Raw genomic sequence first — 25,033 nt, 5'->3', positions numbered from 1 at the left:
ATTTGGTTGCCCACATTTGTGAGTCTTACCAACCATTGTAATTAGATTTAAAGGTTTAAAAACACAAAATGATCACAAAGTGAACACAGGTGTTAGTCAAGGACTTAAAAATGGTACTCAGGATAAAATTTCGCAAAAAATTTCAAAGTTTAACCAAAGTACTTTTAGTTAAAGTAGACCAAGAATGCTTTTTGGAGCAATAAGTACCCAAAGCAAGTATAATCCCAACAAGTACAAAAATCACTGCCCTTTTTGAAACGAGCGCGTCATTGAACTCATTGTGTTTCTTGATCAAATCACCTATACCACTCAGACTTTGTCCTTTCATAAATCGCGCGTGTATGAGCCACAAATTTGTTTGGAATCGGACACAGTTTTGATTTGACCGCTTCTGCCAAAACTTGCAAGTTGTCGAGATGGAGCACCAATCGCTTTGTGACTGTTTGACCATATGGTGCTCAGCGACCTCCATCAATGACCAAGGCCACCGGGTCGTTGTATACTGTGTATAATCATATGACTAGAAGCTTTTAGTCTCCACATTGTACTTGCTAGTGTTTGCGCCTATAGGATTTAATTTTACCTAATAATTCCCCCAAACATCAGCATTAATGCAACAACCAACTATTTTAAGAATTGCCATCGTTGGATCTGGTGGGGTTGGCAAGAGTTCTCTAACTCTCCAGTTTGTGTATAGTGAGGTGATTTATTTGGCATACTTTTTACATTTTTATTTTTTCTTTAGTTTCTTCAGGACTATGAACCAACAAAAGCCAATTCGTACAGGAGAAAAATGACGTTGGATGGGGTGCCACTACAATTTGATATTCTAGATACTGCAGGTAAAGGATATTTGTGTTCTCAAAATATTCTTAGGTTATTTTTATTGCTGTCTTAACATTTTAAGAGTACTTCCTGAGTCTCTAATGTTTGGTACTTTTCTTTCACAATATATTCAGCATATTCCTCCAATTTCTTTGTATCCTATAACACAATTAGATTAAATGATTCATGCTTTTAGAACTGCTACTCATCTCAAACTAGTATGTACTATAAGCACAAATATTCATAAATTCCAATCAAATGTAACCAAACACTAGTGTATAGCGCAAAACTGGAACTATTGTAATAATTTAAAAGGGTAATTTAACCAGGTTGGAACATTTGTACAACTACATAGGTTACCATTTTAAGTTCGAATTAGTCCTGGATGCATCAACTGAACTCTGCAAATTTTGAGATAATACCCTCTTAAGTACCCGGAAGTATTTTTAACTAAGTCAGTTAAATATCAAACGTTGTAACTTCAACTCATTATGGATTTCAGACAGCCTTCTGAAGTCGATATATTCAACCATAAATCTCTTCAGACTGTTAGACTTGTCGTAAATCCACGGAATGATTCCTGTTCAAATTAAGTTCAGGTCTTTTAACCAATATAGTGAAACCATTTAGTGTAGTTGTAGTTCGGTTTAGTTGTTTTAAGCGATCCGTCAGAACAAAGTTTGTTGTAGTAGAAGGTTAAAATAAAGTTGTAGGCTTGTACATGTACCACGAATGTCGTCCCAGAGAATTCCACATGTTTGCCGACGCTGGGACTAGTTGGTAAAGTTGGAGAGGTGGTCAATGTATGATATGGTGTCGTGGTATGAAAAAATGTGTACAGGACTGCCTTCTGTTGGACCTTCACAGCTCATTGGTTGGTGTTCTAGATGATAAAATAAATTGGCTGGAGACATCAGACATGGCTCAGAATAGAAGCCAGTGGCTATCCTGCTGTAACTTTCGTTTAATTTCTTCACAAAGGTGACAGTAATTTATCTAAATGAAAGAATTCTCGCTGGTTGTATTTGTTCCAATCGGAGTACTCCCCTTATTATTATTACTAGTAATACTACTATTATTATTTCACTCCCTAATTTCTATTCGCTGATCTCAATGTATAAGAAACAATCAAAATCATGCTATGATAACTATAGGGGGATTCGTTTGACTAGTATAGTGTCTAAAATACTAGCGTCAGTAATTATCGAGTGTCTAACGAAGACTCGTGAACTTCAAATACAAGAAAATCGGGCTGGCTTCAGAACTGGTTGTAGCTGCATCGACTATATATTCACCGTTCGTTGGATTTTAGAACACAGATATGCTTTTCGGCGTCCGACAATCATGGTTTTTCTTGACTCAAAAGCAGCATTTGACTCCGTAAACCGCGAGATTCCGTGGCAGTGTCTGTCATTGAAAGGTGTACCTCAGAAGTACATAAACCTTGTGAAGGCTCTTTACTCGAACACTACCAGTCGAGTCAGAGCTTATGGCGAACTGTCATCTGCTTTCGCAACCTCAAGCGGTGTACGTCAAGGTTGTCCACATTCTCCATTTTTGTTTAACTTCATCATAGACCTACTGATGGAAATAACGTTCTCGTCGGCTGAATTCTCGGGTATTGATCTCCTGGAAGGAGATCCACTTATCGACTTAGAATACGCAGATGACATAGTCCTGTTTGGTGAAGAGGCTAATAAAATGCAGTCTTTTGGTAGCACTAAGCAACAATGCCAGAATGTTTGGAATGCGCTTCTCTTCCTCTAAATGCAAGTTGTTGTTTCAGGACTGGTCTGCGTCAATACCTGAACTAAGGATAGGGAGTGAAGCAGTCGAACGCGTTGACAACTTCACTTATCTTGGAAGTCTGATCAGCCCTAATGGGTTGTTGTCTGATGAAATCTCAGCACGGATTCAGAAAGCTCATTTGGCTTTTGCCAACTTACGTTACCTATGTTGAAGGCGACATATCCGTCTATCAATATAAGGACGAGTATACTGCTCGGTAGTTCGTTCTGTCTTTACGGCTGCAAAACGTGGCCATTAAGAGTTGAAGATACTCATAAGCTACTAGTATTTGACCACAGATGCCTTAGAAATATTGCTGGCATCTGTTGGGATCACTGGGTAAGTAATAGTGAGGTTAGACGCAAGGTATCAGGGAATGATGGTAAATCTGTTGATGAGGTTGTGAATCTTCATCGACTGAGATGGTTGGGCCACGTGTTACATATGCCTGAATACCGATTACCATGACGCGCAGTGCTGACCAGTGTTGGGGATGGTTGGAAGAAAGTTAGAAGCAGCCAAACCCAAACATGATATCAGTGCTTGAAGCCACTAACTTCTGGTCTGAGCCATGTTGGTAGATGCACACTACTTGGTTGGGGTCAGCGTGACTATCGTCACCAATGGTGGGAGACTCTGAGTGATATGGCTCAGAAACAATCACAATGGCATAGGTGTATACACTCTATCTTCCCTTAAACTAAGAGATTAAAATTGCTTCATATCTTTCTTTCTACGAACTAATTTTTTCTTCCTGTACTATATCCTTACATGCAATCTTTCTTTTATATATTACCATCATTGAAGTAACTAATTTTATGAATTCCGTGTTCCTCTTATAGTGCTAATGAGGTGTGGCAACTTGGACCGATGCATATTTGTGACGTGCTACGTTGTAACTTTCTGACTGATCGCCATTGTTCCTCTCCTCTTATATCATACTCACTTTTTCTCTGTCTTCATAACCTCATTTTATAATGTGGCGCGTACCTATTTGGTGCCTCATGCACCAATCATAGCCCCCAAATGCCCTGGTACGGCCGAGAGTGGAGAGAGTCCGCTCTCCCTCTCGAAATGCTCTCACATGGCCACGCGTATATAGCCTCTGCCAGAGAAGTCCTACTCACTGCCTTCTCGTGGCCGGGGTTATTGTTTACGAAATTGAGAGAACGAAAAGCGAATGTCCGGCGCTTTAACCGGATTCCAAATCAATGGTGCACATGGGCTCCAGTATCCTGAAGGAACAAATGGCGTGTGAACCAATCGTTGGTCACCAGCTTCCATGGGACTGCATCTCCTCACGATGCTCCACTGCCTTGTAGACCAGATTTTCAGGTCGAAGGCTCCGGGTGTGGCCCCCTAAGAAAACCACCTGGTTCGGTTTGGGCACCCGGGCAGTATCACAGCTTTCACACAAGTCAAGTGAGATTTGTGTGGCGCGTATGTATTTGGTGCCTCCTTGTACCAATATCTATGTGTTCAAATAAACAAATAATAATAATCATGATAATACAAATGCCTTAACTTCTTATGCTTTTCTGAAACATCAGCATCTAATTCCTTGTCGACTATTCTCTTTTATTGATCTGCTTTCTGATTTATTTTACTGCCTTTATTCTGTACTAAAGATGAGTTTGGTAACTAACTTATGTGATTCTGTACGATATTGTAGCCATATTAGCTTGCCATCTGAAGGGATAAAACAGAAATATTCAGGTTAGTTGATGAATTTCCCTGGTTTAACCCAATCGATTAGCTCCAACATTATTCGTTTCCATTTATGACTATCGTACTCAGAATTCAATCACTGCGTAAAATTCATGGATTAAAATAAGACATCCGTTTCGTTTTTCTTTATACATGCAAGATTTAGCTAGATACTACTAAAGATGTACACAAGAATATGTAGGCGAGATATCACGATAGTTAAGTGTAATGGTGAAGGAACACAAACTATGTTTGAATTATTTTCCTAGATCCTCAGAGGACCTCAAAATGCTTGAAGCTAAATCAGCAATAGCACTGCATTCAGTAAGAACGGGACATAATTAAAGTCAATCGGACAGATATCCTTCAGAAAAGTTTTAGTTCTTACAAAGAGAATTTGACACCCAAATCCCTACATATATGCGCAAACTAAAACAGTCTGAACAGACGAGACGGAGTACCTTAATAACTATTGACTGATAAGTAAATGTGAGTTTAATCTACTATTCTTTTCCACGTCATGTTCTATGAAGAAATGGCTTGTATTCGTTTTAATAGGTTATTATACTTGGATATGGCTTAAACAACCGGTCTAATTGACATAACACAAATATACACTTATTTATTCTCATTCCGTCCATGCTCTGACATGTTTGGTGTGTGACTATCATTCAGATTGACTAATCTTATTTCCGACCGTAGCCCAGGGTCGTATTTAGTCATTGGTTTTTCTTCACATCAGGTCTGGATATAAATTTATTCATTTCTTTCTTTATCACGCCTTCACATTTTCAATCGTTATACACACAGTTGCTTTGTTAACCGTATTTATATTCGATATTTTCGATCCTACATCATTTTCTTGAAGCCGGAGCCGAACTGCTTAGTGAAACGTTGGAGTTGTTTCCGATCTCAACTTGTGAAAGTTTTACAGATATAAAGTTAGATGAAGAATCTTTAGCTAGAATGTAGTTGAAAATCTTTACTAATTCCTTAAGGGTCACTTGATCTATCCCTATTATATTACCAGAATACCTAGCAAAGCAGTTATTCAGTGGCTAGGACGCTCAACTTCTAACCACTAGGTCTCAGATCCGAACTCCGTTCCAACTAATCCCATCTGAACAACTAGATAATATCACTACTCCCTTACATTTAAAGTGTGGCTTTAAGCTAAGCACACATCCGTACCTAGTAAATGAGTTAATATTTATATAATATATAATGACTTTAGATTAACAAATATCCTGTTACACTGATCTTCATTTTCTTCAAAATTTGTTTTTTTTTTTTGTTTTTACTAATAAATAAATAAAATATACAGGTCAGGAAGATTATAGAGGGATTCGAGATTATTTTTTTAAAATTAGTGAAGGTTTTATATTGGTGTTTGCTATTGACGATAGCGAATCCGTTAACTCTTTGGCAACATTTCGGTAAGTGGTGTGTTTATAGAATTATATATAAATAAATATTATAATTCATTCATTTGAAATATCTATATTAAATATTGTACGACATTCACATTGGTATTATCATAGAACTACTATAGAACTGATAAGAATAAGTTCTACTCCCTTCCGCTTAGTATTCGTTAAACAGTAAATTACTCCATTTCAGTTACATGAGTTTTCCTATCGAAGAATCTATTAATGGTTAATTTTTAATAGTACTCAATGCAGTGTTGGTTGTTTGGTATATTCTTGGAACTGGTATTCAATCATAAATACTTGATTTTCCCAGTTTGATGTATTCATCAGAACTAAAATCACAAACTTTGAATTTAGTTAAGTATTCTCAGTCATCAATATCCTTTGAACTCACCCTATCCTCAAGGTAGTGGTAACTACCAGGGTGAGATATGCTCCTTGGTTAGATAATGACAGGTACTCCATGTTATTTTATCATAAGGACTTTTAAAGAATACGTTTATACTCGGTTCTGTTCCTTGATTATAACTCTCAAAGTCGATATACTCTGTCAGTTTCGACACTCCTGCAATCAGTTACTCAAATTAAGATAACCTATTTCATTTTTACACCCGAAATTAAGCTGTCATTTAAAAACCCAGTTACGTTACCATTTGTTTAGCTGTGCTACTGTCTCTATTGTTATAAATATTCCTTACGAAGTGTTTTCAGTAACTGATTATTAAGTGCGAGGAATGAAAATAGAAGACACGGTTTGCTTAATTCTCAATATTTCAGGGCTGGTAATAGCTATGATTTATGGTCATCATAGATTCACAGAATTTGAACAGACAGCAAGTATGATAAAGGATTGAGGTTATTAATAAAATCCCTATCTTGTTTCTGATTTTGACTTATTTATTATAAGTGTTTAGATTGTCCTTTCCTTCAAGTTTACTTTGGTTGAATTTTCATCACTACGAATAAATTTGTCAATCTCATTCAATATTTGTTTAAACTCATTGCTATCATTGAGTTTCTTCAAGACTAGATTTTAGTAATGTATCTTATTCAGCCTGCTGGCCTGTAAAGAGCATAAAATACGCAATTAGAAAAGACTGTATGATAATATGGGAGGAAATTTTATATTCACCCACCTTTAAATTGTCGCAAAATTGGTCTTCACGTGATTTTATTCTCATGAGGATTAAAGTAGGTAGAGCGAGATTTACGTCTCTGGGTGGTCAGTTTATGACATAGCTCTGTGGTACGAAAGAGAGCTTAATGACATCTCTTAGACCATCATGATCACATGGAATTGTAGGGATCATCCAAACCACTGGGGTTACCGTTGTACTTTTCTACTACATTCTCCAGAAGTCACTCATGATCAGCGTAGAACCTGTCAAAAATGTGTTGGCCAAATTTGCCATTAACGTATCTGAACTACGAGATAAAATCAACTAGATGAATAGCAGAGAATACCAAATAATATATTCGCAAAGGTAGTGAAGCAAACTAAACTATAAGAGTATAGTTCAAAGAGATGGAACCAAAATAGATGTATGAAGGAATACTCTTACTCAAAATGTGGAGGAAAATAAAAAGTGTATGTATCCGAGAAATTGTGGTTGATTCTGAGACATGTCACCTAAAGACTTCAACCACGGATTAGTTATTTCATGGACCTCAACCAAGTAACATGCATCTGTCAATATGGTTCAATCCAACAATCGATGATTTCATGTACTGACACAACGTTTTTTCAACTGTCCCTATCTTTCTTCCAACCCTCTTAACTGGAAGGAATTCGTCTTAGCTGTATTTCCGATTACACCGCATCTTTTGCTGAATACTGTTGTTTGTTTATTTACTTTATCTCACGACTCTTCCCTATTCCTTGCACTATTATCATTTCATTTGTTTGTGACATACATTTCGTGTGCCTTTTTGTATCAGAATTTGTACATTATTATTATTTGTTTATTTGAACACATAGATATTGGTACAAGGAGGCACCAAATACATACGCGCCACACAAATCTCACTTGACTTGTGTGAAAGCTGTGATACTGCCCGGGTGCCCAAACCGAACCAGGTGGTTTTCTTAGGGGGCCACACCCGGAGCCTTCGACCTGAAGGTCTGGTCCACAAGGCAGTGGAGCATCGTGAGGAGATGCAGTCCCATGGAAGCTGGTGACCAACGATTGGTTCATACGCCATTTGTTCCTTCAGGATACCGGAGCCCATGTGCACCATTGGTTTGGAATCAGGGTTTTCCGACTCCCCTACGTGGACTCATCATGTCCACCAACCCAGTAAGAGAGCCGGACATTCGCTTTTCGTTCTCTCAATTTCGTAAACAATAACCCCGGCCACGAGAAGGCAGTGAGTAGGACATCTCTGGCAGAGGCTACATACGCGTGGCCATGTGAGAGCGTTTCACGAGGGAGAGCGAACTCTCTCCACTCTCGGCCGTACCAGGGCATTTGGGGGCAGACTATCCGTCAATTAATATCTGTCTGGCTAAACAGTTAAAAGTCTACTAGTTAGGCTACCGAATGATTGTTTATCTACCATTCTCTGTTCTAAACTCACAGTGCCCCAAATTCCCTGGTACGGCCGAGAGTGGAGAGAGTCCGCTCTCACATGGCCACGCGTATATAGCCTCTGTCAGAGAAGTCCTACTCACTGCCTTCTCGTGGCCGGGGTTATTGTTTACGAAATTGAGAGAACGAAAAGCGAATGTCCGGCTCTCTTACTGGGTTGGTGGACATGATGAGTCCACGTAGGGGAGTCGGAAAACCCTGATTCCAAACCAATGGTGCACATGGGCTCCAGTATCCTGCGGGAACAAGTGGCGTATGAACCAATCGTTGGTCACCAGCTTCCATGGGACTGCATCTCCTCACGATGCTCCACTGCCTTGTGGACCAGACCTTCAGGTCGAAGGCTCCGGGTGTGGCCCCCTAAGAAAACCACCTGGTTCGGTTTGGGCACCCGGGCAGTATCACAGCTTTCACACAAGTCAAGTGAGATTTGTGTGGCGCGTATGTATTTGGTGCCTCCTTGTACCAATATCTATGCGTTCAAATAAATAAAACTCACAGTTATGTTTGTGTAACAGTTTTGAGTGTAATCAACTTTCCTCTATCTACAATGCTGGAAATTATCATAAAATGTCAGATTAAAAATGCGGTTAACAGTTAATTGTTAGATTTTGTATTTGTATACTCTTTAACTTGTACTTTTGTGTAATATATTGCAGTGAGCATATTCTTCGTATTAAGCAATCTGACCAAGTACCAATGTTAATTGTGGCTAATAAATGTGATCTGAAAGGTTGTGTTCGAAATAATTATATCAGTCAAGGCAAGCAGTATGCAGATGATTGGCATCTTGACTTTATCGAAACTTCAGCAAAAACATACAGTGATGCTGAAAGGGTAAACAACTGGTCTACTTTTTTAATCGTAAAGATAATTGTCTTTAATAATAATAATAATAATAATAATAATAATAATAATAATAATAATAATAATAATAATAATAATTGTGAAAATTATGTTTAAAATAAACTCTGCGATCGAAGTTTAAATAATTCCAGCAAACTTGTCTGGACTTCTTCAGGGTAGTAATCGAAATCAAAATTATCAAAAAGTATATGATCAAATCAAATATGTACTAAGTGCTTATCCAATCATATCCAGATATTGACTTTGGTAAGTAGGATAATATGAACCGGTTATTTGTGAATCATACGAAAAGTTCACAATGTAAAGATGAATGACTGATTGATTGTGTTTGTGTAAGTTTGAGTTATTTATGGTTGATATTCGGTATTAATTTGTTTTTTATTTGAAGTAAGAATAAAAGTGCAGATTGAAATTGTTTTCGAACCATCGATTTGCATGTAAAATGAGAATCATCAAATATATAACTGTAGTGCTAAAATATCCCAGATTAATTTTTGTCAAAATAACGATGCATGTGAACATTTGCCAAGTGGTAGCTAGTTGCATACCATCTTTTCTGTTCAGGCTATTCTTATTGGCCCATATATACAGCGCTTTTGCTGTCAATCTTTCTTTATGTGTATTAAAACTTTTCTGAAGTATTTTGGTCCCTTCGAAATTGATCTTGTGCTCTGTTTCTAACACATGTGACGATATCGCCGACCTATTCTCAAGTTTCTTCAGATCATCCGAGGATTTGGGACATTTTTCAAACATTGTGTATGTTCCTTCAACCTCACATTAATTGTTTAGAAGTTTCTCCCATCTAAGCTGTATTACAGTCATGATAGTTTATCTCATAGGCAACATTCTGGTGTTCTTCCTTTGGGAACCTATCCTTAACTTTCACTAATGCCGATCTCATGGTGTCACTAGCCCGAAAATACACTTTTATATTATGTTTGTTTATAACCCTCTTAATTTCTTCTGATGTTTCTTTACGATATGGAATGATCACGGTTGTCTTCCAATCTTTCGGTATTTGCTCTAATTTAGTTTTTGTTTAATTTCTAATAATCTTTGAAAATTCTTTGGGATATTTGTTAACCCTAAGCGTAGACAAAATTCTATTCAATTCAACCTGTTGGTCTTCCTCCTCTATAATGAGATTAACACTCCTGTTAGTCAATATTTTTTACAACCGACTTTCGCACAATACTCATGATCCGAACCAATATTCATATTAATAGTAATAATAGAAAAATCTATTTATTTTAGTGTTTAAGGATATTCTTTGCAAGCTTACACCTATCATTAACCCGGTATGTTTAAACTGGGCGCCCATAATTGTTAACTTTATTCATCATTCTAATGCTTTGAAAGATATTTCGGTTTTTCGTATTTCAACGAAACTTCTCGTTATTGCTCATTCAGTCTAAGTGCAACGTAGAACTTGGTACATGTGCACGTTGGTTTGATTTGACATACCCCATTAGCTCTGAGAGATGAAATTTTCAGGGAAAATCATAGTAGTTGAGATAGTAACAGTATTATTGGTCGTAGAAGGGAAAAAACTGTTGCATGATATACTCGTCCTTTGGTCGTCAGACGGATATTTCTCCTGTGCCACAAGTGGCGCAAGTTGGTAGTTGTCAACCGGGTTTTCTGAATTCATCCCGATATTTCATCAGATAGCAACCCACCAGGTTGGTTGAGGAGCTATAACACCAAAAGCACTCATGGTTCGAGGGTGGAGTTGTACTGCTAGCTGTGTTGAGATGTGACATCATTACAGTGTTTCCTTAAGGCAATTAGCACCTGCAAAGATGCTGCCTTCTCACATAGAAAGAAAGGGATCATAAAGCATTGACGCTAAAACATCTCAATTTACTCCACGTATTTCCGTCTTCCAGGTTGTTATGACCACCACTAACCCAGTTTTCTCTTCAGATCCCTCAATAAGCAATATCCTTCCACAGTATGGGCGACCGGGAAGTGACAATCGCCCTCATACCTTTAATGGCACTAGAGATTGTCTTATTCATGATATTCCTTCTATCTCCACCACCAACTCTTTTATGATATTTTCCCCATGCACCATCAATACTAACTGTTCGAGTTTACGAGATGTTGTTTATGGTATATTGAACCTGCGCTTCCGATGTTCGAACCTCATGTCAAATAAGCCAATAGGCTCCCTTATATTAGACTCTAGAATCTTGTATCATCACTATATGCTATGTCTCCGAAACACATATACAGGACCCATGTCGGATCATTAACCTATTCTCATGTAGTCAATACAGAAAACCGGCTCGATCTACCTCCCGTGTATCTGGAAATTTAACTGCCACCTCTTGTTGCCTCTCTGGTGCATGTATAGCACTTAGCTTAGAAGCGAAACTCCGCCTGTAGCTCTTATAGGGTTACTGCCGGTCCCAAGCCCGGGTAAAGGAGGAGAGTTGGGCATGGGGTTAGCGTCCCCATCCCGTAGAAAACTAACTCGCTAAAAAAACGCTTACCAGAAAAAATAATCCAAACCATTTTAACTCTGCCCTGGGAGTTAGAAGGTCTTCATTTAGAAGAATTATGACGCTTCATGGTGAAAGCCGAGTTCCTTCGGAAGCCATGAGGCCGATGCCCCTTCTAACAACCAGAGCAAAAAATTTTACAGGTACATGGAACGTTCGAACAATGTGGGAAACCGGGAAGACCAGTCAAATATCAATGGAAATGAGGAGATACAACTTAGCAGTACTGGGAATCAGCGAAACCCACTGGACCCAAGCTGGACAGAAAAGGCTAGCTACGGGAGAGATGCTGCTATACTCCGGTCACGAAGAGGACAATGCTCCACACACTCAGGGAGTCGCTCTTATGCTGTCCAAAGTAGCACGAAATGCACTTGTAGGATGGGAATCTCACGGATCCAGAATCATCAAAGCATCATTCAAAACAAAGAAGGAGGGGATCTTAATGAATATTATCCAATGTTATGCACCCACCAATGATACCAACGACGAAATTAAAGATCAGTTCTACGAGCGGCTGCAGTCAATCATTGAGAAATGCCCAAGGAAGGACCTAACTATTCTGATGGGAGATCTAAATGCCAAAGTCGGAATAGACAACACTGGATATGAAGATATTATGGGACGACATGGACTGGGAGAAAGAAACGAAAATGGAGAAAGATTTGCAAATCTATGTGCATTCAACAAATTGGTCATAGGAGGCACAATATTTCCACACAAGCGTATACACAAGGCTACATGGATCTCACCGGACCACACTACAGAGAACCAAATAGATCATATTTGCATCAACAAAAAATTCCGAAGGACAATGGAAGATGTGAGAACCAGGAGAGGTGCTGACGTAGCTTCAGATCACCACCTAGTTGTAGCCAATTTAAAACTGAAGCTAAAAAAGAACTGGACAAGTGGACAAACAGCAATACAAAGGTTCAATACAGCCTTCCTTCGAGATACTGACAAACTCAATGAATTCAAGATAGCTCTCAACAACAGGTTCCAAGCCTTACAAGATCTACTGAAAGAAGAAGAAACTACTATGGAGGACAACTGGAAAGGCATCAAGGAAGCATTAACTTCAACGTGTCAAGAGGTTCTCGGTCTAAAGAAATACCATCATAAGGAATGGATCTCTACAGAAACACTGGACAAGATCAAAGAAAGGAAGAACAAGAAGGAAGCAATAAACAACAGCCGAACACGAGCAGAGAAAGTCCAAGCACAAGCTGAATACATAGAAGCAAACAAACAAGTGAAGAGGAGCATTAGAGCCGACAAGAAGAAATACGTGGAAGAACTAGCAACGACGGCAGAAAAAGCTGCTAGAGAAGGAAATATGAAACAACTTCACAATACAACGAAGAAACTAGCAGGGAAATACAGTAAACCAGAGAGGCCGGTCAAAGACAAAGAAGGCAAGCCAATCACCGAAATTCAACAACAGCGTAACAGATGGGTAGAATACTTCGAGGAACTCCTGAATAGGCCGGCTCCAATGAATCCACCGGACATCGAAGCAGCACACATAGATCTTCCTATAGATGTCAATCCACCAACTACGGAGGAAATTAGAATGGCCGTCAGACAAATCAAGAACTGGAAAGCAGCAGGACCCGACAACATACCAGCTGAAGCACTGAAATCAGACATCGAAGCAACCACAAGCATGCTTTATCTTCTATTCAAAAAGATTTGGGAGGAGGAACAAGTGCCGATGGACTGGAAAGAAGGACACCTCGTCAAGATTCCAAAGAAAGGAGATCTGAGCAAATGTGAAAACTACAGAGGCACTACACTACTGTCTATACCAGGGAAAGTCTTCAACAGATTGTTGCTGAACTGGATGAAGGATGCAGTAGACGCCCAACTTCGAGATCAACAAGCTGGATTCCGTAAGGATCGGTCGTGCACAGACCAAATTGCAACACTACGGATCATCGTCGAATAATCAGTTGAGTGGAACTCATCACTATACATCAACTTCATTGACTATGAAAAGGCATTCGACAGTGTAGATAGGAGGACATTATGGAAACTTCTTCGACACTACGGAGTTCCTGAGAAGATTGTCAATATTATCCGGAACTCATACGACGGACTACAGTGCAAAGTAGTGCATGGAGGACAGCTGACAGATGCATCCCAAGTAAGGACCGGAGTCAGACAAGGCTGTTTACTCTCTCCCTTCCTCTTTCTTCTGGTGGTCGACTGGATTATGAAGACCTCAACATCTGAAGGAAAACACGGAATACAATGGACAACTCAGAATCAATTAGACGATCTGGACTTCGAAGACGACCTAGCCCTCTAATCACGTACACACGAACAGATGCAGATGAAGACAGCCAGTGTAGCAGCAGTCTCTGCATCAGTAGGCCCCAGCATACACAAAGGGAAAACCAAGGTCCTCAAATTCAAAGCGGAGAACAGCAATCCAATCACTCTTGATGGCGAATTTCTGGAAGATGTAGAATCCTTCACATACCTGGGAAGCACAATCGGTGAACAAGGAGGTTCAGATGCAGACGTAAAGGCGAGGATCGGCAAAGCAAGGGTCGTATTCCTACAATTGAAGAACATATGGAACTCAAAACAACTGTCTCTCAACTAATATCAAAGTGAGAATCTTCAATACGAATGTCAAGGCAGTTCTACTGTACGGAGCTGAAATTTGGAGAACTACAACAACCATCATCAAGAAGGTGCAAGTATTTATAAATAGCTGTCTACGCAAGATACTCAACACCCATTGGCCGGATACCATCAGCAATAACCTTCTGTGGGAGAGAACAAACCAACTTTCAGCTGAAGAAGAAATTAGGAAAAGACGATGGAAATGGATAGGACATACATTACGCAAATCGTCGAACTGCATCACGAGGCAAGCCCTAACTTGGAATCCTGAAGGGAAGCGAAAAAGAGGAAGGCCAAAGAACACATTGCGTCGGATAATAGAAGCAGATATGAAAACGATGAATTACAACTGGACGGAGCTAGAAAGGATTGCCCAGGACAGGGTTGGATGGAGAATGCTGGTGAGCGGCCTATGCTCCTTCACGAGGAGTAACAGGCGTAAGTAAGTATGTTAGAAGCGAAACTGGCTCTCGTAAACCTCTTTCCTATGGAGAGTTGTTTGTACTTTGTCCGACTAAATGGGGAAGTGGGAAGACAAAGGTGGGGACACACGATTGCCTGTTCATGTCTGCTTACGCTTGTTACTACTATTGATTGGGTAGTAGTCTTTCAATAGGAAATTTGACTAAAAGTTTGGAAAATGAATTTATACTGAAGTGCGCTGTATTTCTGTTACGAAATTGTCCTACACATCAATACAATTATAATTGTTTTTCTGTGATATCATTCTTAGTGTTGCATGAACTGTGATCATTTGTGAAGTATGTACGTAGTTGGCATTAGCAAACCTTAAAAGGCTTTCCCTTCTAGTTGAGAAAATTTTCTTCTCGCTCCATGGTGGTGTACAGACCAGGAAAAAGTTTATTTCAATGAAAATACAAAAAATATCCAATTCTTTTTTAAGATAATGTTCTCAGTCAGTCAGCTACAATATAGGACCATACACATATATGCATCGGTCCAAGTTGCCACACCTCATTAGCACTATAAGAGGAACACGGAATTCATAAAATTAGTTACTTCAATGATGGTAATATATAAAAGAAAGATTGCATGTAAGGATATAGTACAGGAAGAAAAAATTAGTTCGTAGAAAGAAAGATATGAAGCAATTTTAATCTCTTAGTTTAAGGGAAGATAGAGTGTATACACCTATGCCATTGTGATTGTTTCTGAGCCATATCACTCAGAGTCTCCCACCATTGGTGACGATAGTCACGCTGACCCCAACCAAGTAGTGTGCATCTACCAACATGGCTCAGACCAGAAGTTAGTGGCTTCAAGCACTGATATCATGTTTGGGTTTGGCTGCTTCTAACTTTCTTCCAACCATCCCCAACACTGGTCAGCACTGCGCGTCATGGTAATCGGTATTCAGGCATATGTAACACGTGGCCCAACCATCTCAGTCGATGAAGATTCACAACCTCATCAACAGATTTACCATCATTCCCTGATACCTTGCGTCTAACCTCACTATTACTTACCCAGTGATCCCAACAGATGCCAGCAATATTTCTAAGGCATCTGTGGTCAAATACTAGTAGCTTATGAGTATCTTCAACTCTTAATGGCCACGTTTTGCAGCCGTAAAGACAGAACGAACTACCGAGCAGTATACTCGTCCTTATATTGATAGACGGATATGTCGCCTTCAACATAGGTAACGTAAGTTGGCAAAAGCCAAATGAGCTTTCTGAATCCGTGCTGAGATTTCATCAGACAACAACCCATTAGGGCTGATCAGACTTCCAAGATAAGTGAAGTTGTCAACGCGTTCGACTGCTTCACTCCCTATCCTTAGTTCAGGTATTGACGCAGACCAGTCCTGAAACAACAACTTGCATTTAGAGGAAGAGAAGCGCATTCCAAACATTCTGGCATTGTTGCTTAGTGCTACCAAAAGACTGCATTTTATTAGCCTCTTCACCAAACAGGACTATGTCATCTGCGTATTCTAAGTCGATAAGTGGATCTCCTTCCAGGAGATCAATACCCGAGAATTCAGCCGACGAGAACGTTATTTCCATCAGTAGGTCTATGATGAAGTTAAACAAAAATGGAGATAGTGGATAGTATTGACGGACAGCACTTGAGGTGATGATCTGTTCGTTCATAACCCGTCCCCAGTTTACGTACCATTTCTGTTTGCCAACACCTTTAATACGCTTGTTAACTGACTTTTCTTTTTGACTGCATTTTTACAAGGTAATGTACATGGTTTTCGATTAAATATTAAAGCGCTTATAGTTATATATGGCAACCACTTCACTCCGTACTCTTGATCGATAAGTCCGATTAGTCAACACGAGATAATGTTTACACAACAACCGAATTGATTACGACCAAACGTTCGAGATTATGAGTCTAAAACAAATATTGGCACTATTTGTAACATAAATGTTCATGTAGTTCACTAGTTAATAATAGTATATTTTACTTATTAACCATAACCTGAGCTATTACTAAAGTGTGATAATCACAACCATTACAACTTAAATCTTCAAAAGTTTGTTCGCCATAAACTTGAGCAAACCGTAAAATGGCCTCACGATTTTGAAAACACTTTCTGTTCATTGAGAAGTTTATATAGATCAAAAGAGTTTTAATAGAGATATAAATCATATACAGTTTTCAATGCTTATTATCGGTTTCCCAATCTTAACACCATAAAAAGTATTTCTATATAACCCCAATGATCTGAGTGAAAATATATTCACGCTTAGGGTTTCCCCGTAAATCTTTTTCACAACCATAAACTATTGTATTGAAAATCCATCATGGCTTACAAAGTCGTCATTCATAAATTCACTGGAGTAACGAAAGTAAAATTATAAGCGAAACATCATTAACACATCATACCAATCTAAAGAAGTTATGCGTAAAAATCATTATCCATTTTAGCATTTTTATTCAGTAGAACGCTAATAACAAATTATTTCTGTATGAGTTTACTCTAATTAAAGTAAACTGAATTAAAAACACGATGATTCACATCTTATGTTTAGAAAATCAAACACTTGGTACGTCTACTCTATGATGACAAAAATAGGATTTCTTAACAATCTTAAACGTTCAGAGCATTACACTATGACATCTCTGTCGTGTATTTTACATAATGAAAGGTAAAATTTATTCCGTTTTGGATATCCCACAAAAACTGGTGAGGAGTTTTTCATATTCTGGTTGTTTTTATTCTATTATTTTGTCGATTACTTTTGGAAAGATAATAGAACTTTAATTCCATTCATAGAGCTAAACGCGTTCGTTTAAGCGAAGTGACGAACTACATCCAATGAAGTCCTATACACATACGTACTTGTGAATAATGCTTGTTAAGCTGATGTCTTACTACCTTGATAAATTCTACATATTATGTCACAATCAAAATAGATTATCATAAGGAGTCTTTATTAAATTATTTATTCATTTAATTTTATTTATATTTCATTCATTATGCAGGTATTTCTTGAAATTGGTAAAAAAATTCGTGAATCACATATGGCCAGTATACAATATCCGAGAAAAGTGGAAAACTACAAACGAAGAAAAAAGTGTACAATTTTGTAAAGATCAGCATAAACCTGTACATCTTGATGAACAGTTAGTAAAGTGTATTTATCTTTTCATTTCTTTCTTGTCAAACAACCCAAGTATCACACTGAAAAAGCATATTTATCATTGCCAGTCATAAGTACATAGTATTATTTTCAAACAAGTGATACACTGAGAGTATAAACTGTATCCGTATAACTGTAACTACAGTATCTGAAGTCGGGACTATTAATCGCGCGCATGGACATGCAATATATATATATGACAGCTATGCAGTCAGTTACAACGTAGAACCAGGCACAGCTATGCACCAAAAATATAGTTCACATAAAATATCTATGTTTATACTGGGATATTCTCGGGGGCTTCGAAACCTTTGACCTAAAGATCTAATCTGCAAGATAGTGAACCAACGTTGGAAGGTGCTTTCCAGTGGCAAGTAGTCACCAAAAATAGGTCTATACACTATTTGTTCCTTCATGATCTTGCAGCTTATGGGCACTAGTGTTTTGTAACCACAGTTTTCCAACACCGTCTGGTGGACCCACGGTAACCACCAACCCAATTTAAGCAACAGATGTTCGCTTTCCATCCTCTCATTTCCGTAAATAACACCAATGAGTAGGATTGCCCTAGCAGATTATATAAACTCACGGCTTCATGAAAACATTTCGAGAAGGAGAGGAAACTATCCCCAACATTGGACGTACTATAGCATTTGGAATCATATTTATTAGATTTTAATATTTCTTATTTTAATGTATATGATCATAAGTTGGTTGATATCAGTCGAAATTTTTTTTTATATTTTTAAAGTTCTCAGATTCGTGCTCCATGAATTCAGTGTAGAATGTGAATGAAAGCAAGAAATATGGGAGAACATGTAAAAATTTTGTTAATCTCGTTATCTCTATTTTTCAACAAATGATCAAATTTTATTTTTAGAATCTTTTTACGTTTGTTTTATGATTTCACTTTTTCCTTCTTTCTTTTATTCTTTACCTTCCTGTCGTATGTGTGCATGTGCTTATTTCTATAAAAGTTAATATAAACAATCATTGTTTGTTGTTTTTTGTTCTCTCAAAGAGAAGGGGGTCAGGTTGGTTGTCCCCACTTATGTATTTGTGATTTTTATCCCAAATTAATTTATGAAAGTGCACTCATCATCAAAACAGCCGGTGTGATGATGTTTCGTATTTTTGAGAATTCTTTTCAAAGTGTTTAGCGTATTTATTTATTTCCTATCGAATTACACACAGTTCTTTATAAATGTAACTATATGTACAAATTTATTTATCTATTTATATTCGTAACTAAACACATTGGCGATCATAAAGCATTTTGTTTACCTGTTGTTATTGTTTTTACACGTTCTATTCACGTGATTTTCTAGGATTATAATTTTAAACAAACTTTCAAATCAATAACTGAAATTAATTTAAATGTACTCCTTTCCGAATTGGTTTTTGGTTTGTTCTTCATGAGTATTTAGGAAATTATCTTTTTCGTTTTTCCTTGTGTTTGACACCGAAATTGATTTATATTGTCTCAAATCTTATCTGTTTGTCACAATGCATATCTTTTCTATATGTGGGACAGTCTCAGCAACTGTTCGTCTGTTTTTATTTAGTCTTATATATTAGTTTATGTAAGATTCACAAGTTAATCACCTTCCCATATAAAGGAATTCCGTTAATGCTTCACACACTTGTATAAGTGTAATAGTTCGATTCTCCGAAATTCACTTCTTTCTTTTTTAGTACTGCTCATGAGTACCGTTTCTGTCTAAATGTTATTGTTCATTCGTTTTTTTAATGTTCTGTGATTCTCACTTTTTCCATTCTTCACTATCATTTCAGCTTCTGGATTGCTTCAGAATAGGTGCTCTTTTTTGCTTCTATGTTTCTACCAATACTACTAATACTTCTACTGAAACAATACAAAAAAACTAGATATTTGATCAATTGGTAATGCTTAGGTCTTTGCAATGAATTGGTGCTATTGATATTTTTCTCTAAATTTGACATAATATTATACTAGATCTGTGTATGTATTTGTGTATAACGGTCTTTGCAAATGAGAAAAAACAACACCACAGCTCAATAGGATCACACTCGTTTTGAAATGTACTCAATAATGATGATGCCTATCTTTGATATCGTTGCGATTTGTATAATGTACCATATATATATGGCCTATGTACCTCTTAATTATTGTTTTTTTATTCCTTCGAGATTAATACATTGAAATTGCTGAATAAATAATATATCGTTTTTCTTACAAATTGTGTTACTAGAGAATAGTTATCGTCAAGTTTACAGCATAATTACACTAGGTAGATATTGCCGCTATTTGAATGTATCTTATGGGATGGAGTATAAATATTAGTTGAAAATACCTGAGAATTGTAGTGCAAATTATACTTTACTAAGTCATGAAATTTCCATGGAAGGTGCATAAAGAACTATGATATTTGGCCAATATTTTTAAAACGAAAAAGATTTGGGAAGTTGTACGGTGAAAATGAAAATTACACTTGACAGTATATATGTGCTTACTTATTTCTAATATTAATATTTTGTTGGTCTAAACTTGTGTATTCTTTTAGTTCATGCTCTAATCGTACTCTTTAATATTTGCTTTTTAGTGTAGAAGTAGGTTGAACAAAAGCTGAGGTGGTGATCAAGCCAAAACAGACTACTAGCCCATAAAGTCATTGACTGTTAAGGTGAATTGTGTGGGGTGGTGTTGATTCCCTGATCAAGTACAATGTAATATTCATGATCAATGGTTGTAGACATTAAGCGATATGACCCGAAATCGGTCTTAATTTTCCAGATGTTATTCACTTCTTATCTCCTTAGATCTTATACCATCATTTCCATTTTTCTTTATATATAACCTTAAAACAATTCAGAGAGGTCATCCTTTTTCAATAAATTCATCGACAAACATTATTTCTCAGGTTTATTTAAATATTAACTCTTAGCAACTAGTGATATTTTTCTATTTAAACGGACTTTTTCTCAGAATAATATAATATAGATGGTACAACTTATATATGAAATGTTTTTTTTTTAAAACAATCTATTGCTATTAATAACAAGGTTGTGTTTATGTAAGTTATTTTATTTAAAATCTAATATTTTCTAAAACATTGCACTGTTAAGATCTAACCGAATATTGATATGTAAATACTTATAATTGGAAGGTATCATCCTTTTGTCTTAACTAATTATAGATGTCTACTCTGTCATATACACCGAATCAAGGGATACTTATTTTGGAATTGTATTGATAATTTCTGTGTCCTTTGGTTTGTTAGCTAAACAAAAATTAACTATTATAAAAAATAACTGATATACATTTTTCGTATAGCTGGAATTTAGATTGAAGCTTTTTCTCACTGGTATTTGTAAACTATAAAGTTATATACATTTTGAAATGCAATTATTAACCTTGAATATGATGAAACTGCTTTAGCTAAAAGATCTACTGTGATATCTCATACTACGTGTAGAGCAGTTGCATGGTCGTTAAGGTGTTCGACTTTCAACCTCTGAATCCCAGGTCCGAACTCCGCTTCGCCTACTTCGGTCCGGTCAACTAGATAATATCATTCGAGTGTGGCCCATACCCTAGTATCTGGTAAATGAGTTAATTTAATCCTACAAAATTAAGCAGTTGTCCAATCCTCAATGGCTTTCAATAGTTCTCTAGCTAAGATTATGTGGCAAACAACAGTCTCAAGTGGAAAAACTTAGTGAACCCTGCTTTATTAAGAACAATCATCTTACAAAAGTAAATTCATCCTTCTAATACCTTTGTTAATTAAATTGTTTCCAGTTTTTCCCCTATTACTTCTAACTTACCTGTTAAAAAGAAACTTTCCTTTACTAATGACTTATTTGTTGATACAGTTCAAACTTCCATCGAAACAACAAGATAATTTATTAGTAATATTTCCCAACGAGTTGAAAAAAAGAAGACTGACGGTTCACGACTTAGTGTAAGTTACTGTTTAAGATCTAACTACAGCAAAAGTCTGAGCCAAATTTATTTGGATGTTTTGATCGAATTCTAGATAAAACACTAATTTTTTCACAAGTGTTACTAATTATCATGTGTGTAAAGTGAATCTGTTAATGTTAAACATAAAATTGTACTGTAGTATTAATTTGTTTGACCAAATAGTCACATTGCAGCTTAATCAATAAGATCCGATTGAAATTAAGAACTGGATAACGTGACATTAGTTATTTTTTAGTGGTCTATCAAATATAAAGCAAGTCATAATTTTAATGTTATATTATCTGACAAAATGTTTCATAAAATACGTGATTCTAATTCAATAACTGCGATCATTTTTTGTATCATTAATGGTAGTCCCACTACTTTGAATAATGGTTTACGAATTAAGTTATTTCTTGCTTTTAATTATTGGGTCACAGATTTGAACCAAGATCCGCCTACTTCGGTTTGGCTCCTGATTAGTTTCACTAGTACCTCACACAGCTAGTGTTGAGCCTGTAAGTAGTAAATTCGTTATATAAATTGGGTCAGATGGTTCAGGATCAATCACAGTGGGGCAAATACATCCACTCCTTAACTCCCAATCTTGAGTTTCAGTATTCCTTTGTACACAGGTTTTCATTCCATCTTTTCAAAACATATTCTCAATGTGTAGTATGTATGACTAAAATTGCTACCACATTATTTCTACTCGTTTGCCATTCATTTTACCAATTTTATCGCATCGTGCTAACGCCGTGTTGCAGCTTGGAGTAACGTAATTTTGTTCTAGGCTCTATGTCGACTATGTTTAACTAAAATCCGTTACATTATTCTGAATTTTAACACCTACGGGAAAGACAATATTGGTGCATAAGAAAAGAGCAAACTTTAGTAATAATTAAACACTTCAAAAGAGAATATAAGCATCACGAACAAATAATGTATCTAAGTAACACAGTTTATGATTCGACATTATCAAGTTTATTTTAGGAGAACGTTTCTTGACCAGCATCTAGACGATTGGCTATTAGTTGGAGAAATTCAGCTGTTTGCTCTAATAATTTCACAAATACAGTCCCATCTATATGCTGTACATCATAATTAAATAGTCAGATATTAATAAATTCACTTACTTGTTGAGAAACAGAATTCAATGAAGTAGGAATCTCTTCGTCAGAATTTACAGGAAAATCATGACTGTTGTTAATTTTCACATTGTCATCATTATAGCTCGTTGTGTGAGTGGTAATTTGTGGGTCAACCTGTTGGAGATGAAATTTATGTAATTGTGATTGATGATGAGTCAGCTTGTTTGTGTTTTTAATCTCTTTTTCAGTGGTCTCACGACAACCAACCATCGGTGCTGCTTGCCCAATCAACTTATTGTTTTCTGTGTTCTAAAATTATCATTGTTCATTTCTACAGATAATCACTCACTAAAATCATATTGTTTAAATAACTTTGCTCTTTCAGGTAAATAGTTTCAGCCAAACTGGATGCCTTTCCAGAACTTAGATAACGTGCACTCATTCTCACATACGGTTCACCATTCCTTCTTTTGGCGTTACGTCTGCATGCTTTCAGATAAGCGCATATTCTTTCACGATGAAATGAATCACTGAATTCAGGGAAATTCCTCTCCAGTACGCATTTTAGAATATCCAGTATATACTTTGGTTGGTGTGAGTAAGTGATTTTTCTGTCGAGATATTCATCAACTAGTCTACGTAATAACAGCTTATTTAACAGAAAAGAGAGGAAAAACAAGATTACAACAGTAGCACTTACATTGTAAGTAATCTCCCTCTCAGAATACTCTTTCCTCTCAATATTCTCCTGATTGGAGATTAAGTATGAAGTCAACTAGATTGACTTTAATTTACTACATATTTGAAATACCATAGTGTCCTGCTTCATAATCTCAGAAAATTCATCGGTCTCTGCAACAGTGAAGTAATCAACAGGACCACTGCTGCTAATATCCTTTTTGAATATAGATGATAGGATTTCAATAAGCCAAGTATAAACTTACAGAACTGACAGAAATTATTTCTGAATTTTGGTTGTTATTATCATTGACATTACAATTATCTTCTTCTTTTATAATAGTTTGTATACTTTTTGTTAACAGAGTAGAATTATTTAAATATGACTTTGCTTTGTTCAAATTTAAGTAGTGATTCTCCATAGTTTAACCAGTGTCACTGTAATAAACAATGATCCAGTCTTAATATTTCAACTAGATTTATAAATACAAGCCTGGTGGAATAGGATCAAATTTAAGTAATATGGGTAATTTAAAATAATCAATTCTTTTTTATGTGGAATATCATCTATCTATCTATTGTGTTGGGATGTGTTACTGCTAAAAATCGATTGTTGTATATACACATATTAGAATAGGCCTGTATGTTTACGACATGTAGAATATTCTGGAAGTGATATTATGATCAGTAAATTGTGATAAACACTCGTTTGTTTCGATAATAATAATAATAGTAGTAAGATATAAATAGAAATACAGAAATGTAACATTAAATGAGTCATTAAAAGAAAGAATATTTAGCTACGATTTACATTGTGAGTAATAAAGCTACATAACATACATTTTATATTTTGTTCTAATTAAATGAAATGTGAATACAACCTATTGAATGATTTGTATTACATCAATTACGCTTCAAACTGATGATTTGATCGTGAGTCATTTTGACTTAACCATGTGATTATGACTTAATAATGACAGAGGAATTTTCTTTATCTTAAAAATATTCATTCTGTTAATGATGAATTAATAGTTCATCTATAATTTTGTTTTTATGTTCCTCCTTTTAGGTATATATATATATTGAAAAGAGCAAGAACAAAGATTCTAGCAGAATAGCATGAATTCATTTTATTTCGTAGGCTCTCGTCAGCTGCTTATAACCTGTGATAGTTAAAAATCATAATTACATAATGGGTTTAAGTTGCTTACTGAATATTGTAAATATATACTTAATGTCAAAGAATATTCTACAACAGTAATTGTGACAACAGTTCAAAAGTGGGTTAGAAACAATTGATTACATAATGAATAAACATTGATAGGAATATAGTGATTAGAGTTCAG

General features: G+C 36.5%; 2 protein-coding genes across 2 annotated transcripts; one reads left to right on the top strand and one right to left on the bottom strand.

Moving 5' to 3' along the window:
* Window positions 1–286: 286 nt before the first annotated feature.
* Window positions 287–20,946, top strand: MS3_00007458 (uncharacterized protein). The gene is made up of 6 exons (XM_051215733.1): window positions 287–701; window positions 746–842; window positions 5,645–5,756; window positions 8,998–9,175; window positions 17,815–17,955; window positions 18,724–20,946. Exons 1-5 carry the CDS (start codon window positions 612–614, stop codon window positions 17,920–17,922), a joined length of 585 nt encoding a protein of 194 aa, XP_051066264.1. The 5' UTR covers window positions 287–611; the 3' UTR covers window positions 17,923–17,955; window positions 18,724–20,946.
* Window positions 20,947–21,019: 73 nt separating this feature from the next.
* Window positions 21,020–24,670, bottom strand: MS3_00007457 (uncharacterized protein). The gene is made up of 8 exons (XM_051215732.1): window positions 23,954–24,670; window positions 23,821–23,904; window positions 23,710–23,784; window positions 23,359–23,658; window positions 23,055–23,318; window positions 21,366–23,009; window positions 21,273–21,327; window positions 21,020–21,232 (listed from the first exon to the last, which is right to left on the bottom strand). Exons 1-6 carry the CDS (start codon window positions 24,107–24,109, stop codon window positions 22,908–22,910), a joined length of 981 nt encoding a protein of 326 aa, XP_051066263.1. The 5' UTR covers window positions 24,110–24,670; the 3' UTR covers window positions 21,020–21,232; window positions 21,273–21,327; window positions 21,366–22,907.
* Between the last annotated feature and the right edge of the window lie 363 nt (window positions 24,671–25,033).

The sequence above is a fragment of the Schistosoma haematobium genome, chromosome 4 (assembly GCF_000699445.3).
Source record: "Schistosoma haematobium chromosome 4, whole genome shotgun sequence".
Lineage (NCBI taxonomy): Eukaryota > Metazoa > Platyhelminthes > Trematoda > Strigeidida > Schistosomatidae > Schistosoma > Schistosoma haematobium.
This window is presented reverse-complemented; position numbering and strand designations above follow the sequence as displayed.